This window comes from Thalassophryne amazonica, chromosome 6, assembly GCF_902500255.1.
Source record: "Thalassophryne amazonica chromosome 6, fThaAma1.1, whole genome shotgun sequence".
In the NCBI taxonomy this organism is placed as follows: domain Eukaryota; kingdom Metazoa; phylum Chordata; class Actinopteri; order Batrachoidiformes; family Batrachoididae; genus Thalassophryne; species Thalassophryne amazonica.
The window spans coordinates 80,158,387-80,173,758 of record NC_047108.1 but is presented as its reverse complement, the minus strand read 5'-3'; the positions used below and the strand labels follow the sequence as shown (position 1 = coordinate 80,173,758).

General features: G+C 42.4%; 1 protein-coding gene across 1 annotated transcript in view; it reads right to left on the bottom strand.

Annotated features, from left to right (window-relative positions):
• The window catches only part of top1 (DNA topoisomerase I), a 74,648-nt gene that overhangs the window by 44,507 nt on the left and 14,769 nt on the right, over positions 1-15,372 (bottom strand). Inside the window, 7 exon segments of the mRNA XM_034172591.1 lie at positions 5,614-5,735; positions 12,205-12,320; positions 12,459-12,541; positions 12,635-12,684; positions 12,687-12,724; positions 12,812-12,913; positions 13,052-13,107. Coding sequence (XP_034028482.1) covers positions 5,614-5,735; positions 12,205-12,320; positions 12,459-12,541; positions 12,635-12,684; positions 12,687-12,724; positions 12,812-12,913; positions 13,052-13,107 — 567 coding nt within the window.

Here is a 15,372-nt window from a genome sequence, read left to right as displayed (position 1 = left end):
TACAGCTGCTTCTGTCGGCGGCCACGCCTCCTGTCAGTTCAGCTCACATAACAACGTGTCACTGTGTCTGTTTGCAAAGCCACACTCATGGGGCGCTTAGACAAATTTCACATCCAGCTCGACAGTGATTGTGTGGTGCCAGTAGTGCGAATGACCACACATTTTCTAAGTGCCAAACGAGTGGTGTTAGATATTCGTGTGTGTCAGCTGGAATTTGGCCGACACCTGCTGTGAGAGGGTTCGATGGGCTCTCACAGCGCAAACTCTTGTGTTTCAGCCGCTAGTGTGTGCAAATAGTTGTAGCAACAGGTGTACGGGGCATTGGAGGCAGCTATGATTTTGCACGTATTGCATACGATTACTGCTTCATGCGCAATTCATGCGCAATTTGACCAAATTCGTACTATGTGTGAAGGGGCCCTTAGTGTAACTGCAAAAGGTTCCCAGTTCAAACCCCACCCCTGACATATGTAATGTGGAGATGTGTCAAGGAGGGCATCTGGCATAAAACCTGTACCAAATCAACATGCAGATCCACCTTGGATCAAATTTGGCATGAATACAGTGAATGGCCTTACCCGTCAGTCCCTCTTCACAGTGGTCGTACCTCATGGTAGTCTCTCTTGTTCATCTTTTGGCAAGATGTTCGTCAACCTCAGGGTGACAGTTTTCATTTTGATATTTTTAATTGTGTAATGTTCAGTGGTGGGCACAGTTCTGCTAATCCGCTAACTATCGAAGATAATATTTTCATTATCGGATTAGCTTTTCAGATAACTTTGAAAACCATCATCGGATCAATTATGTTCCGATACGTTTTGATCCAACAATTTTTAGACCGCTAACATTTTTGCAGACGTAGCTTTTTGTAGTAGATGCACAGTTCTACCCTCTATAAACACAGAAGAGCTGGTTCTAGAAGAAACCACGCTGTCTTCTACAGGCAAAGGAAAACTGGTCATATGAAAGGAAAGGAAAGGAAAGGAAAGGAAAAAAATCTGACCCCATACTAATACGCTGGCAATATCACCCAAGCCATCCAGAGGCATACAGTTTTAACTTATGGTTAAAATTTTAACCAAACTAATTTAGGATAAGTTATTTAATTTGATGTCACGTCAGAAGTTTTATGAAGTGAAAATATCAGATATATGTTTTAGTTTTAAAGTACTGCACTAATTTTGAAGGTTTTAGTGTGGACATGCTCTGCCCAGTGCATTATGGGTACAGTCACGACAGGAGAAATGCATTTGAGATGCTCTGATCAGGCTCCACACAGACAACAGCATTAAACTCTTTGTATATTGTGCCTAAAACTCTTGTGAATATATTCTCTGGGTTTATAGATGTTGTTTGTTTTATGTAAAAATGCCAGAAGAAGCCCAGATTGCTTCTCCAAAAGCCGAAAAGTCTGTTAAATTGTGATTCAGACTGTGTGATATAACCGGTGTCAAAATGCATAGAACACTGCCATCTACTGATGACCGGTTATATCACAGTGTTGTCGACTGCAGGATTTCATTGTGTTTCGTTTCATTGTGTTATGACACCACACGGAGCGACTGATTGATTCGTTTTGACACCGCATAGAGCCGCTAACCGATCGGATGTTATGACACCACACGGAGCGACTGATTGATGCGTTATTGACACCGCATTGCAAAGTTCAATGACCAAAATACCAACATTCTGGGCGGAATGAACATGTTTTCACTATTACTTGATTTCTTTGTGTGACTGACATCGTTATCCAAGCATTCAAAAGGTGTTTCCTATCGCCACACAACTCCAGCAACCACACACGAGAAAGTTTTTTGATTGTTTTTGTTATTGAAAAATGACATTTTACAAAAGCACATTTATTTGTAAATACCAACATGTTACATTGATTCACTTGTGTTGGTTTTTACATAGAATGAATGAATCAACAAATCAGTATGAGCGGAGGCTTAGTTACCCATAATCCCTTTGGGCATCTGTGTGTTAATGCTCAAATCTTCAGAATTAGTGCATTATTTTAAAATTAACAGATATGTGTTATAGATCACTTTGTACATTTTAAGAGTTTACATTAATGTAGTTATTCATCTGGAAAAATTTTATTTTTAAAGCAAAACCATAATTTAAATCTGCTTTCCATTTCAAGACCTCTGCGTCATCGCTGGACCACCGTATCCTATCAGGGTAAATAATGCTTTCCTCCAGCAGGGGGCAGACTGTACAAAGACAGAAGCACTGGTTCATTGGCTGTTTGGGTTTGTGATTGTCTTTGATTCTATTAGAAGCTTTGGCAGTGTTCAAACTCAAAATCAGCTTCTTAGTAGCTGAGAGTATATGGGAGGCAAAGTTATCGGTTACCTGTAGCTTCCGATAAATTTTTAGGTAGTTTATCGGTTTAGCATTAAAAAAGATAACTTTTCAGTTAGCTGATTACCAGTTATCGAAGCTAACTTTTTGGTTAGCTGTGCCCACCACTGGTAATGTTAGAAGAAAACATGAATAAAATCCTATTCTATTTATTTTGACCCCGGTTATATCAGATGATTGTCAAATCAACTTTTTGGCTTTGCAAATGGCTTTTTTTTTTTTTTTTTTTTTTTTTTTTTACAAATGAAGTTTAAAAACAAAACAACAGCAAAATAATAATAATAATAACAATAATAACATTACAAGCCAGCTCTGCAGTGTTTGCACAAGCACAGTGCAAGCGTTTGGATGCTTGTAGCTTTTTAGCAGCAGGAAACCCTCACGACGGCCGACCACAATAATATATCAAACAGGTTTGATTCTCATTCGACCATACGATCGGCGATCAGGAGGTGGTCGTCAGATGTTGACCGCAGCTTGATACTCTATACACTACACGATGCAGGACGCACGATTAACCTGAAACTCGGTCCAAAAAATTCCTGCATGAAAAATCATCTCGCACAGTGTAAAGCACATTTTACAACATCATAAAACGTGTGCACATTTTCTCCACATGCAAAACATTTTGCGATGACACTTCCAGGGCTCCGTAAAAATGCGTGTTTTTACAATAAAAAAATGGAATATTTTACAAAAGCACATTTATCTTTAAGCACCAACACATGACAGATGTCACATTAACGTGTTGGTTTACATAATGAATGACTGAACCAATCAGTGTTTAGCAGAGGCACTTTTACCCAGAATCCTTTGCAATCTGTCTGTTTGTTACAAAACCTCAGAATTAGTGCATTATTCAACATTAAAAGATATATGTTATATTTTAACTTTGTACAAATGACAGAATTGACATTAATGGAGTTATTCTATCGGTATTAATGTTATTTATAAATCAGAACCATAACTCAGCATGACTTTATTTTTCAAGACCTCCGCCTGACCGGAGCGTTGTAATTGATAGAGAGCTGGCTTTATGGCTGCTCTCGGGGTGCCTCTGTCCTGGGAGCGCTGTAGTAAACAAGAGCTTCCAGCAGGAGCAGAATGTTGAAAGAAAAAAGTGTGGTCTCATTGTTTGGGTCTGTTGTTATTTTTAATATTACTAGAAGCTGTTAAATTTGTTTTACTAGTAGTTGTAAATGTGCCAGAGATAATATTGGAATTTATTGGTTATCTGTAACTTCTGATACATTTTTGGGTGGTTTATTGTTTTATCTTTATTGAAGATAACTTTTCAGTTATCTGATTATCTGTTATCGAAGTTAATTTTTTGGTTATCTGTGCCCACCACTGCCATTACAGAGGTCAGACATTTCCTGTAGTTCCTGACCAAGTTTTCACACACTGAAACAGGGATTTTGGTCCACTCCTTCATACAGATCTTCTCCAAATCTTTCAGGTTTGGAGTTTCAGCTCCCTCCAAAGATTTTCTGTTGAGTTCAGGTCTGGAGACTGGCCAGGCCACTCCAGGACATTGAAATGCTTCTTACGGAGCCCCTCCTTAGTTGCCCTGGCTGTGTGTTTGGGGTCACTGTCATGCTGGAAGACCCAGCCATGACCTATCTTCAATGCTCTTACTGAGGGAAGGAGGTTGTTTGCCAAAATCTCACAATACATGACCCCATCCATCCTCCCTTCAATACGGTGCAGTCGTCCTGTCCCCTTTGCAGAAGAGCACCCCCAAAGCATGATGTTTCCACCCCCATGCTTCACGGTTGGGATGGTTTTCTTGGGCTGTTCTCATCTTCTAAACATGGTAAGTGGAGTTGATTCCAAAAAGCTCTGTTTTGGTCTCATCTGACCACATGACCTTCTCTCATGCCTCCTCTGGCTCATCCAGATGGTCACTGGTGAACTTCAAACAGGCGTGGACATGTGCTGGCTTGAGCAGGGGGACCTTGCTGCCCTGCAGGATTTTAAACCATGACAGCATCATGTGTTACTAATGTAATCTTTGTGACTGTGGTCCCAACTCTCTTCAGGTCATTGACAAGGTCCTCCTGTGTAGTTCTGAGCATTCTCAGAATCATCCTTACCCCACAAACTGAGATCTTGCATGGAATCCCAGACCGAGGGAGATTGACAGTCATCTTGTGTTTCTTCCACTTTCTAATAATCATTAAAAGTTGTCTTCTACCAAGCTGCTTGCCTGTTGTCCTGTAGTCCATCCCAGCCTTGTACAGGTCTACAGTTTTGTCCCAGATGTCCTTAGACTAGACAGCTCTTTGGTCTTGGCTATGGTGGACAGGTTGGAGTGTGATTGATTGAGTGTGTGAACAGGTGTCTTTTATACATGGAACAAGTTCAAACAGGTGCAATTAATACAGGTAAAGAGTGCAGAATAAGAGGGCTTCTTAAAGAAAAATTAACAGGTCTGTGAGAGCCAGAATTCTTGCTGGTTAGTAGGGGGTCAAATACTTATTTTATGCAATAAAATGCAAATTAATTATTTAAAAATCATACAGTGGGATTTTCTGGATTTTTTTTTAGATTCTGTCTCTCACAGTTGAAGTGTACCTACGATAAAAATTACAGACCTCTCCATTCTTTGTAGGTTGGAAAACCTGCAAAAATGACAGGGGGTCAAATACTTATTTTCCCCACTGTGCATATATATATATATATATATATATATATATATATATATATATATATATATATATATATATATATATATATATATATATATATATATATATACTAAACCTTCTCAGGGTTCCTTTTACCGTGACTGCATCAAAAATGAACGGTTACCACTTAAAAATGAGTCATCATAACACGGCATCACACTTATGTACATTTTGGAATTAATCTGTGCCTCAGTTCTTAATGTTAGCAGCTATATTCCATTCAAACGTGCGCCTGGACGCTTCTAATAGTCACGTCACCGATGTCGGAAACACATGAGTATTTTGTTTTCAGAAGTCTCCGTACCTGTTTGTTACGAATGCCGTATACTTTGAAACCGGTCACGGAAGAGCAAAGTAATCCTGGTGGATCATTTGATGGTCACTCCCATTCTAAATCTTAATTATTGTGATTTCGGTGCAATATGTCCTTTAAGACTTTTGAAAGGCTAATTTAAGACATTTTAACACTAATTATGGCCTTATTTTTAGATGAATGAATTCAATGCTTTGTAAGACTTTTTAAGGAGCTGTGGGAACTCTGTTTAAGTGTCCTCACCTTTCTCCAGTCCTTAAAGAAATTCTTCCTGAAGATGTCCTTGGTTGTGTACTCGTGATCCAACATCTTTGCAAAAAATGTGGCCACCTCCTCAGCAGGAGCACTTAGTTTCATTGGCTTACCTACAAATAAAAATTGCACAGCAGTCACAAACAAAAGACACTAAAAAGTTAATTTTATGCTTTTTCAAATGATTACAGTTTTTCTCCAGTTTGGCTCATTTCTTGAAACTGAGATGACATTCCTATAACTATAAGGTAAATTGGCCAAACAGACTTACAGTTCTTCGCAACACTTCAGATAACCAGCAAAATGTCATATGTCTCCCAAAACGTTCATTCTTGCTTCAAAATTAAGTCCCTCTCCCATATAAATAGTCAGTATCATAAAAATGGCATAGATCCTTCTCAATTGCTTTGGCACATTTTTATTCATGTCGTCGTCCTGTCAAAATAAACTGGACGGTGCAGCACAACTACATGGATCCTCATCACATGCTCATATTGCTTCAAAAACAGTTTACCCATGTGTCAAAACTAAATTCCTTTCTCACACAAATCATCAGTGCCCCCAAAATGCATTGTCCCTTTGGCATTGTGTAAGTACTGCAAGTCAAAATGCTTAGATGTTTTGTCTTTATAGCAGAGGTCTACCTAAAGGAATACAATTTTCATACCACACACACTGCACTCATTCTGCTGAGGAAATTGGAACTATTTTTATTCACAAGTAAATTTCTACACATTACTGTAGGTAGGAAAGAAAAAAAATACAAAGGAAAATGTATACAATATACTATGTATACAAAATACAAAAACCTGCAAAAACAAAACAAAATACATTACAGTATATAAAAAAAACAGTCAAGCATCACAAATGAAATACAGTAACATTCTGACTACTCTGTGTCACTCCCCTCTCTCTCCTGGTCACCCTCCTCATCTTCCTGGCCATCCATCCGCTGCAGTCTGTATGGCCATAAATTCTCATTAACATCGCATCTGATGTGTTCTCTAGCAATGCACCGTGGGAAGAAGCGCCGTGAATGCCTGAGCCATCCTCTACACTGATCGCCTGTTATATCATCACAGGCAGCATCCATTGCATTGAGGAGGGACTTCTGGTTCTGTGCATGATGTTCATACACTCTCCATCTCCAAGCGGAGAAAAATTCCTCAATAGGGTTAAGGAATGGCGAATATGGAGGTAGTGGGACATTATGCATCCCTGGATGCGTGTCGAACCATGCCCTGATGCGTGGGCCACGATGAAAGCTGACATTGTCCCACACAACGACAAACTGGGGTAGGTGGGGCCCTTCGAGACCCCTCTCATTTTCTGGAACTAAATCCAGATACAAACGGTCCAGGAAATGGAGGAGTTTCTCAGTGTTGTATGGGCCCAAGCTTGCCATGTGTGTGGCCACACCATTTTCAGATATAGCCGCACACATGGTAATATTTCCCCCGCTGGCCGGGGACATCCACTGTGGCCCGCTGGCCAATGATGTTTCGGCCACGCCTGTGGCCCTTGGCCAGGTTGAACCCTGCCTCATCAACAAATACTAGGATATGGGGGGTTTCATTCCCCTCTAGTTCCAGGATTCTCTACAAAAAAGAAAAATAAACCAAATCAGTCATATAGATGGGTCACACGGTCACAGCAGTAATACTCTTCACAAAGTCAATATAACCCACTGTGGTTCCAAACCTAGAGTGCAGGCATATGCAGAGGTTCTGCAGGTAGTTTTCTGACACAAATAGAAGGGAGACAAAATGATGACAGTGTTCTGTTACAGTTCTTTGGCAAAATGCTGTGGTCAGATACTGTATTGTAAAGCTGGATTCCAAAGGTAAAGAGGATACTGGTAACCCTCAGAAATTGGAACCTCTGCATAGTGTAGGCTATACAAACTGATAGACCATGAATAATTGGCTTACCTGCACATACTGGTACCGCAGCTCTTTCACTCTGTCTGTGTTCCGTTCGAATGGTACTCTGTAGATCTGCTTCATGGTCATGAGGTTTTTCTTCAGTACCCGGTCTATTGTGGATATGCTGATGGAGTTGATGTTTTGGAAGACTGTGTTGTTTTGGAGGATTGTGTCACAGATCTGTGTCAGTGTGATTGCATTATTTGCAATGACCATGTTGCAGATCTCTCCTTCTTGGCGATCGGTGAGCAGTCGTCTTCTCCCACCTATATGACGCTGTCGCCCAATCCTGCTCATGGACACAGCCAACATGACTATTTGTAGTGTTTACCTTATGTATTTGTTACATATTGTCAATCACTGTAATGACTGTATTGCGTACTGCTTCATTCTGCTATCATTCTATAGCTTTTGTAGGCTACTGTACTTACAAATGCACTGCAATACTACTGTAAACTGCAATGCTGTATTTTGTCTAATTTACAGTACAACCATATTTTGTTTTGTATATTTGTTTTGTATATTTTGTCATGCTACAATAGTGTGCTGTATCATACTGTGACATTGAGGTGAGATTTTGCAGTAGCCTATGAGCCCACACACACACACTGAATCAAACACGGTAACAGTACAGTAAGGCTTTCTTACAGAATTCTGGAGTTCTGTCATTGCCTGAGTGCATACCTGTTTTCCCGGCGAAAGGTTTGTATGATGGAGGAGACTGTGGAGCGTGGCACATTAGGCTGCACTCGGCGCCCTGCCACTGCCATTGTGAGGCGATGGTTGACTACATGGTCAATAATGGTGGCCCGAATTTCATCCGGGAGAGGATGATGTCTGCAAACTCCTCTTCCTCCTATTCCACCACCACGGACCCTCACTCCTCCTCTTCCTACTCCTCTACCACTGCGCAACCCCAGTCTTCCTCTTCCCGCTCCTCTACCACCACACACCCTCAATCCTCCTCCTCCTCCTCCTCTTCCTCTTGCTCCTCCTTCTCCTTCTCTTCCGCTTCCCCTTCCTCCAGGTGGAGGTTGGCCTTGTACTTGCGGTCTCTCCATGTTCTTCTTCTTCTTCTTTGTCTTTCGGCTGTTCCCGTTAGGGGTCGCCACAGCAGATCAATCGTTTCCATCTCACCCTGTCCTCTGTATCTTCCTCTGTCACACCAACCACCTGCATGTCCTCTCTCAGCACATCCATGAACCTCCTCTTTGGTCTCCCTCTTCTCCTTCTGCCTGGTGGCTCCATCCTCAGCATCCTTCTCCCTATACCCTGGGTCCCTCCTCTGCACATGTCCAAACCATCTCAATCTCGCCTCTCTGACTTTGTCTCCAACCGTCCCACTGAGCTGTCCCTCTGATATGTTCATTCCTAATCTTGTCCATTCTTGTCACTCCCAAAGAGAATCTCAACATCTTCAGCTCTGCCACCTCCAGCTCTGCCTCCTGTCTTTTTGTTAGTGCCACTGTCTCTAAACCATACAACATAGCTGGTCTCACTACTGTTTTGTAAACTTTCCCCTTCACTCTTGCTGATATTCTTCGGTCACAAATCACTCCTGCCACCTTTCTCCACCCACTCCACCCTGCCTGCACTCTCTTCTTCACCTCTCTACCACACTCTCCATTACTTTGAACAGTTGACCCCAAATATTTAAACTCATCTACTTTCACCACTTCTACTCCTTGTACTGCACTATTCCACTGGGCTCCCTCTCATTCACACACATGTACTCAGTCTTGCTTCTACTGACTTTCATTCCCCTTCTCTCCAAAGCATATCTCCACTTCTCCAGACTAGACTCAACTTGCTCTCTAGTCTCACTACAGATCACAATGTCATCTGCAAACATCATAGTCCATGGGGACTCCTGTCTGATCTCATCTGTCAACCTGTCCATCACCACTGCAAACAAGAAAGGACTCAGAGCTGATCCTTGGTGTAATCCCACCTCCACCTTGAATGAGTCTGTCATTCCGACTGCGCATCTCACCGCTGTCACACTATTTTTGTACATGTCCTGCACTACCCTAACATACTTCTCTGCCACTCCAGACTTCCTCATACAATGCCACAACTCTTCTCTTGGCACCCTATCATAAGCTTTTTCTAAGTCCACAAACACACAATGTAAACTCTTTCTGTCCTTCTCTGTACTTTTCCAACAGTATTCTCAGAGCAAACATTGCATCTGTAGTGCTCTTTCTCAGCATGAAACCATATTGCTGCTCACAGATCTTCACCTGTTTTCTAAGCCTAGCTTCTACTACTCTTTCCCATAATTTTATGCTGTGGCTGATCAACTGCCTTTCCAATCTTCATCCTCTTCATAGCAGCCCTCACTTCTTCCTTGCTAATCTCTTTTACTTCCTGATTTACTCTCACCACATCATCCAGCCTTTTCTCTCACTCATTTTCTTTATTCATCAACTCTTCAAAATATTCCCTCCACCTTCTCAGCACACACTCCTCACTTGTCAGCACATTACCATGTGCATCTTTTACCACCCTAACCTGCTGCACATCCTTTCCAGCTCTGTCCCTTTGTCTGGCCAATCGGTACAAGTCCTTTTCTCCTTCCTTACTATTCAACTTCTTGTACAGCTCGCAATATGCCTTTTCCTTTGCTTTTGCCACTTCTCTTCTCGCCTTACGCCGCATCTCCTTGTACTCCTGTCTACTTTCTTCATCTCTCTGACTATCCCAAAACTTTTTCGCCAACCTCTTTCTCCTTATGCTTTCCTGGACCTCTTCATTCCACCACCAAGTCTCCTTGTCTTCCTTCCACTGTCCAGATGTCATACCCAGTACTGCCCTAGCTGTCTCCCTCACCACATCTGCAGTACTTTTCCAGTTGTCCAAAATTGCTTCCTCTCCAACTAGTGCTTCTCTCACCTGCTCACTAAATTTCACACAACAGTCTTCCTCTTTCAGCTTCCACCATCTGATCCTTTGTTGAGCAACTCACTCTCTTCTTCTTCTTTACCTCTAAAGTCATCCTACAAACAACCATCCTATGCTGTCTAGTGACACTCTCTCCTGCTACCACCTTACAGTCTGTGATTTCTTTTAGCTTGCATCTCCTATAAAGAATGTAGTCCACCTGTGTGCACCTTCCTCCACTTTTATATGTTACCCTGTGCTCCTCCCTTTTCTTAAAGTAAGTATTCACCACAGCCATTTCCATCCTTTTTGCAAAATCAACTACCATCTGTCCTTCCCCATTCCTATCCTTGATACCATATCTACCCATTACTTCCTCATCACCTCTGTTCCCTTCACCAACATGCCCATTGAAGTCTGCTCCTATCACCACTCTTTCATGCTTGGGCACACTCTCCACCACCTCATCTAACACACTCCAGAAATCTTCTTTCTCCTTCATCTCACAACCTACCTGTGGGGCATATGCACTGATGATATTCATCATCACCCCTTCAATTTCCAACTTCACACTCATCACCCTGTCAGACACTCGCTTAACCTCCAACACACTTTTAACATACTCTTCCTTTAAAATGACCCCAACACCATTTCTCTTCCTGTCCTCACCATGGTACAACAACTTGTACCCACCGCTGATGCTCCTGCTCTTACTTCCCTTCCACTTGGTCTCTTGCACACACAATATGTCTACCTTTCTCCTCTCCATCATATCAGCCAGCTCTCTCCCTTTACCAGTCATACTACCAACATTCAAAGTCCCCACTCTCATTCCACCCTTCTAGTTTTCTTCTTCTCCCACTGTTCGTGGCAACGTTTTCCTCCTCTTCTTCGTCGTCTTCGTCCAGCAGTAGCCCAATTTCCAACGCATCCTGTTGGGCAATAGCACCGGTGGCGGACGTTGTTAACCCGGGCCACGAACCGATCCGGTATGGGAATTCGATTCTAGTCTGCATAGTTGGGTTGGCTTGTTTTTACGCCCGGATTGCCCTTCCTGACGCAACCTTCCTCATTTATCCGGGCTTGGGACCGGCACTCAGAATGTACTGGCTGCACACCCCATGTGGCTGAGTTACGGTCTCTCCATGTTGACATTGGAAAAAGTACTAGCACCAGGCCAAGCTGTATATATACAGCAATGTCAGCATTCAAAATCACAGACAACACCTGTCAGGTAAGTCAACAAACTGATGGATTGGTCACCTGTAATGTGGGACACTCCTCCTCGTCAAAACCTGCTTTCACCTGTTACCTACTCACCTGATTGTCATGAATGTATGAAATGTTCCAAAATATGTGTGCTGTATTGTATTCCAATTTCTTAACTAATTTTGACAATTGAGCAGACTATTCTGCAGATGATGACTTATACGATGAAATTGTGCTGACATGTTTTGGAGAGAACAACCATTACACTGAGAACCAACCAATTGGGATAGATCAGCAAGATGCACTTTTTTTGGAAAATGTTCTAAATGTAGGCTGATTGTGTTAAATGTAGGCCACTTATACATAACAATTTGCAAAGATGTACTAAGTGCTTGGAACATGTACAAGGCATTTGAAATGTGATGAAAGCAATGAGAAATGCCATTCTGTTCTGAGAAACCACAAGTTAGTTTGGGGATTTGTCCATGTCATTTTGAGAATGTCATCTCAGTTTCAAGAAATGAGCCAAACCAATGAAGAAAAACTGTAATATGACTAAACTCACCATCATAGTAAAATTTGACTTTTTCAGGTAAGGGTTCATATGGAGGAGCAAACACAGGACCTTTATGTTCAAGGAAGCGCCATTTGGAGCCATCAGTATAGCGCTCCTCCTCCCACCTAATAACAAACAAACAAAATACAGGCCTCGAGAAGAAAAAAATGTCATCTGTGTCTTTTATGCTGCTGTTTATCAGCTGTCAACTCCTGGGGTCGTTTCCTGAGGAAAGCAATGATTTGTACCCACAATAATCTCACCATTTCCACTTTTCTTCTTCCTTCTTGACTTTCTTTCCCTCTGTAACCTTTTTGTTTTTTGTCTTCTTTTTAGGCTTTATCTCCTATAACAAGTGGAAGGACACATTAATTAGACACGGAAGCCAGGAGAATCGGAGATCATGTTCATCAAAATAACTGCACAAAATATGAGTTACCTCATCATCCTCATCTTCATCATACTCACACTTCCTCTTCTTGGCCTTTTGTCGTGTTCTCTCTTGATTTTTTTGGGCTTGTATACAATCCTGCAAACAGATTCATAATTAAGAAGGTGCGTGGTTTAATGTGATGCTATTTAAAAGAGGAATTGGATGGATCTGAATGATACTTGCCCTTCGTCATCATATTCTCGTTTGGAGGACTTGTGTTGGGGAGAGGGGAAGACGCAACTGTCCTCTTCGGGCTCGCTCTTTACAGCAGCAGGACGTCTTTCTCTGAGGATGAAAACATTAGTCATGCAATGTCCCAGTGATCACAACCAATCAACTGCTAAAGTTTCAAGCAAATGGTAAAAATGTTCATGATGAAAATGGCCTCACAGTGCTCAAAATGTACAGGATGTAACAGTTTACCTTACATATCCATTTTCTTTCTCTTTTTTAGGCTTGTCTACATGTGTTGATTTGATCTGTGTGAAAAAGAAACACACATCATCAGATCTCTTTAGCTTTTGATAAATAAAATGACCTGTGTCATTCCAAAGTCTAGACAGAAGGATACTGGACACTATCTTTATATCGGATGCAAAATGAGTTATACGTTGCATTCACTGAGCTGACACTTGTATCCAAAGCAACTTGCAAGTGAGAAATGACAATCAATGGCGCAAAACCAAATGCTGGGCAAAAAAGACATTGGATTTGCCATGGTCCTTCAGTATGGCATGTTGTAGTCCGAACATTAAGGAGTGACGGTTGTAGGTTCTGCTGTTGTGACTGGAAATAGCCCTCTGTTCTTTGTGCACATGTGTTAGCTTGACTCATCTCCGTAGCCTGCAGCTCTACAACGCTAAAAGGAGATGTATTCCGTCGTCTCTACTATGTGAAGTAAAAGTAAGAGAATTTTGTAATTTACACAGCTTTTTTTTGTTTGTTTTTTTAATGAAATGTGTTTTATAAATGTTTTTTTTGGTTGATAGGACATGAATTTTCAATAAAATTGCGATTCTTAATTCAGTTTTTAATCATTAAAGAGGTGTTAAATCAGCCATGGTGGCCAATGTCAATCCAGGTAAAAATTGTTTTGTTAGCAACAGCTCAATCTGAAATTTTTGTGGTCATATATAAACATAGGTGGAAAACCTCAGGTTCACAATATAATAGTCCTACCACATATTTGTTCCATCCTCACACTAAACCACTCACTCAGCCATCTTCAACCGCTTATCTGGGATTGGGTTACAGGGGCAACAGCTACAGCAGTGGATCCCAAACTTCCTTTTCCCAGGCCACATTAACTACTTCTGACTGAAGGATCCTCAGGCCTTTCCAGTGTGGCAATATAATCTCTCCACCTAATCCTGGGTCGTCCCCGGGGTCTTCTCCCAGCTGGACATGCCTGGAACACCTCCCTAAGGAGGTGCCCAGGATGCATCCTTACCAGATCCCCAAACCACTTCAGCTGGCTCCTTTCAACGTGAAAGAGCAGCGGCTCTACTCTGAGCTCCTCAAGAATGACTGACCTTTTCACTCTAAGGGAGATACCAACCACCCTCCTGAGGAAAGCCATTTCAGCCGTTTGTACCCGCGATCTAGTCACGACCCAACTGTCATGACCATAGGTGAGAGTAGGAACAAAGGTTGACCAGTAGATCGAGAGCTTCGCCTTTTGGCTCAGCTCCCTTTTTGTCACAACAGTACGGTAGAGCGAATGCAATACCAGCCCTGCTGCTCCAATTCTCCGGACAATCTTATGCTTCATTGTCCTCTCACTCGTGAACAAAAACTACTTCACTCAGGGCAAGACCTCATTTCCTATGCAGAGTTGGCAATCCATTGATTTCCTGCTAAGAACCTTGACCTCAGATTTAGAGGTTCTGATCTTCATCGCAGCCACTTCACTGTGAACCGATCCATTGAGTGCTGGAGGTCACAGGCCGATGAAGCCAACAGGACCTCATCATCTGCAAAAAGCAGCGATGAGACCCTGAGTCCACCCTCCTCCCCCTGACTACGCCTTGATATCCTGTCCATGAATATCACAAACAGGATTGATGACAAGGTGCAGCCCTAAGGGAGGCCAACCCCCACCGGACACCAGTCTGACTTACTGCCGAGAACCCGAACAGAGCTCTTGCTTTGTGAGTACAGAGACTGGATGGCCCTGAGAGGGAACCCCTCACTACTCCTGCAGCACCTCCCACAACATCTCCCGGGGTACCCGATTATACGCCTTCTCCAAGTCCAAACAAACACATGCAGACTGGATGGACATACTCCCAGGCCCCCTCCAGAATCCTTACAAGAGTGAAGAGCTGGTCAGCTGTTCCACGGGCAGGACAAACCTGCATTATTCCTCTTCAATCTGAGGTTCGACTATCGGCTGAACCCTTGTTTCCAGCACCCTGGAGCAGACTTTACCAGGTAGGCTGAGTAGTGTAATACACCTTTAATTGGTCACACACTCTCTGGTCCCCCTTTTTAAATATGGGGACCCCCACCCCAATTTGCCACTCCTTTGACACTGTCCCAGACCTCCACACAGTGAAGAACCATCTCATCCAAGATAGTCCTTCCACACCCACAGCTTTCAGCATTTCTGTACAGATCTCATTAACCACTGGGGCCTTGCTACTGCAGAGTTGTTTAACTACCTCAGTGACTTCCAGCAGGGAAATCACACTAAACCAGTAGATTCTAAATAGTTCAACTGTTCAAGCACCAGATGAGTGAAA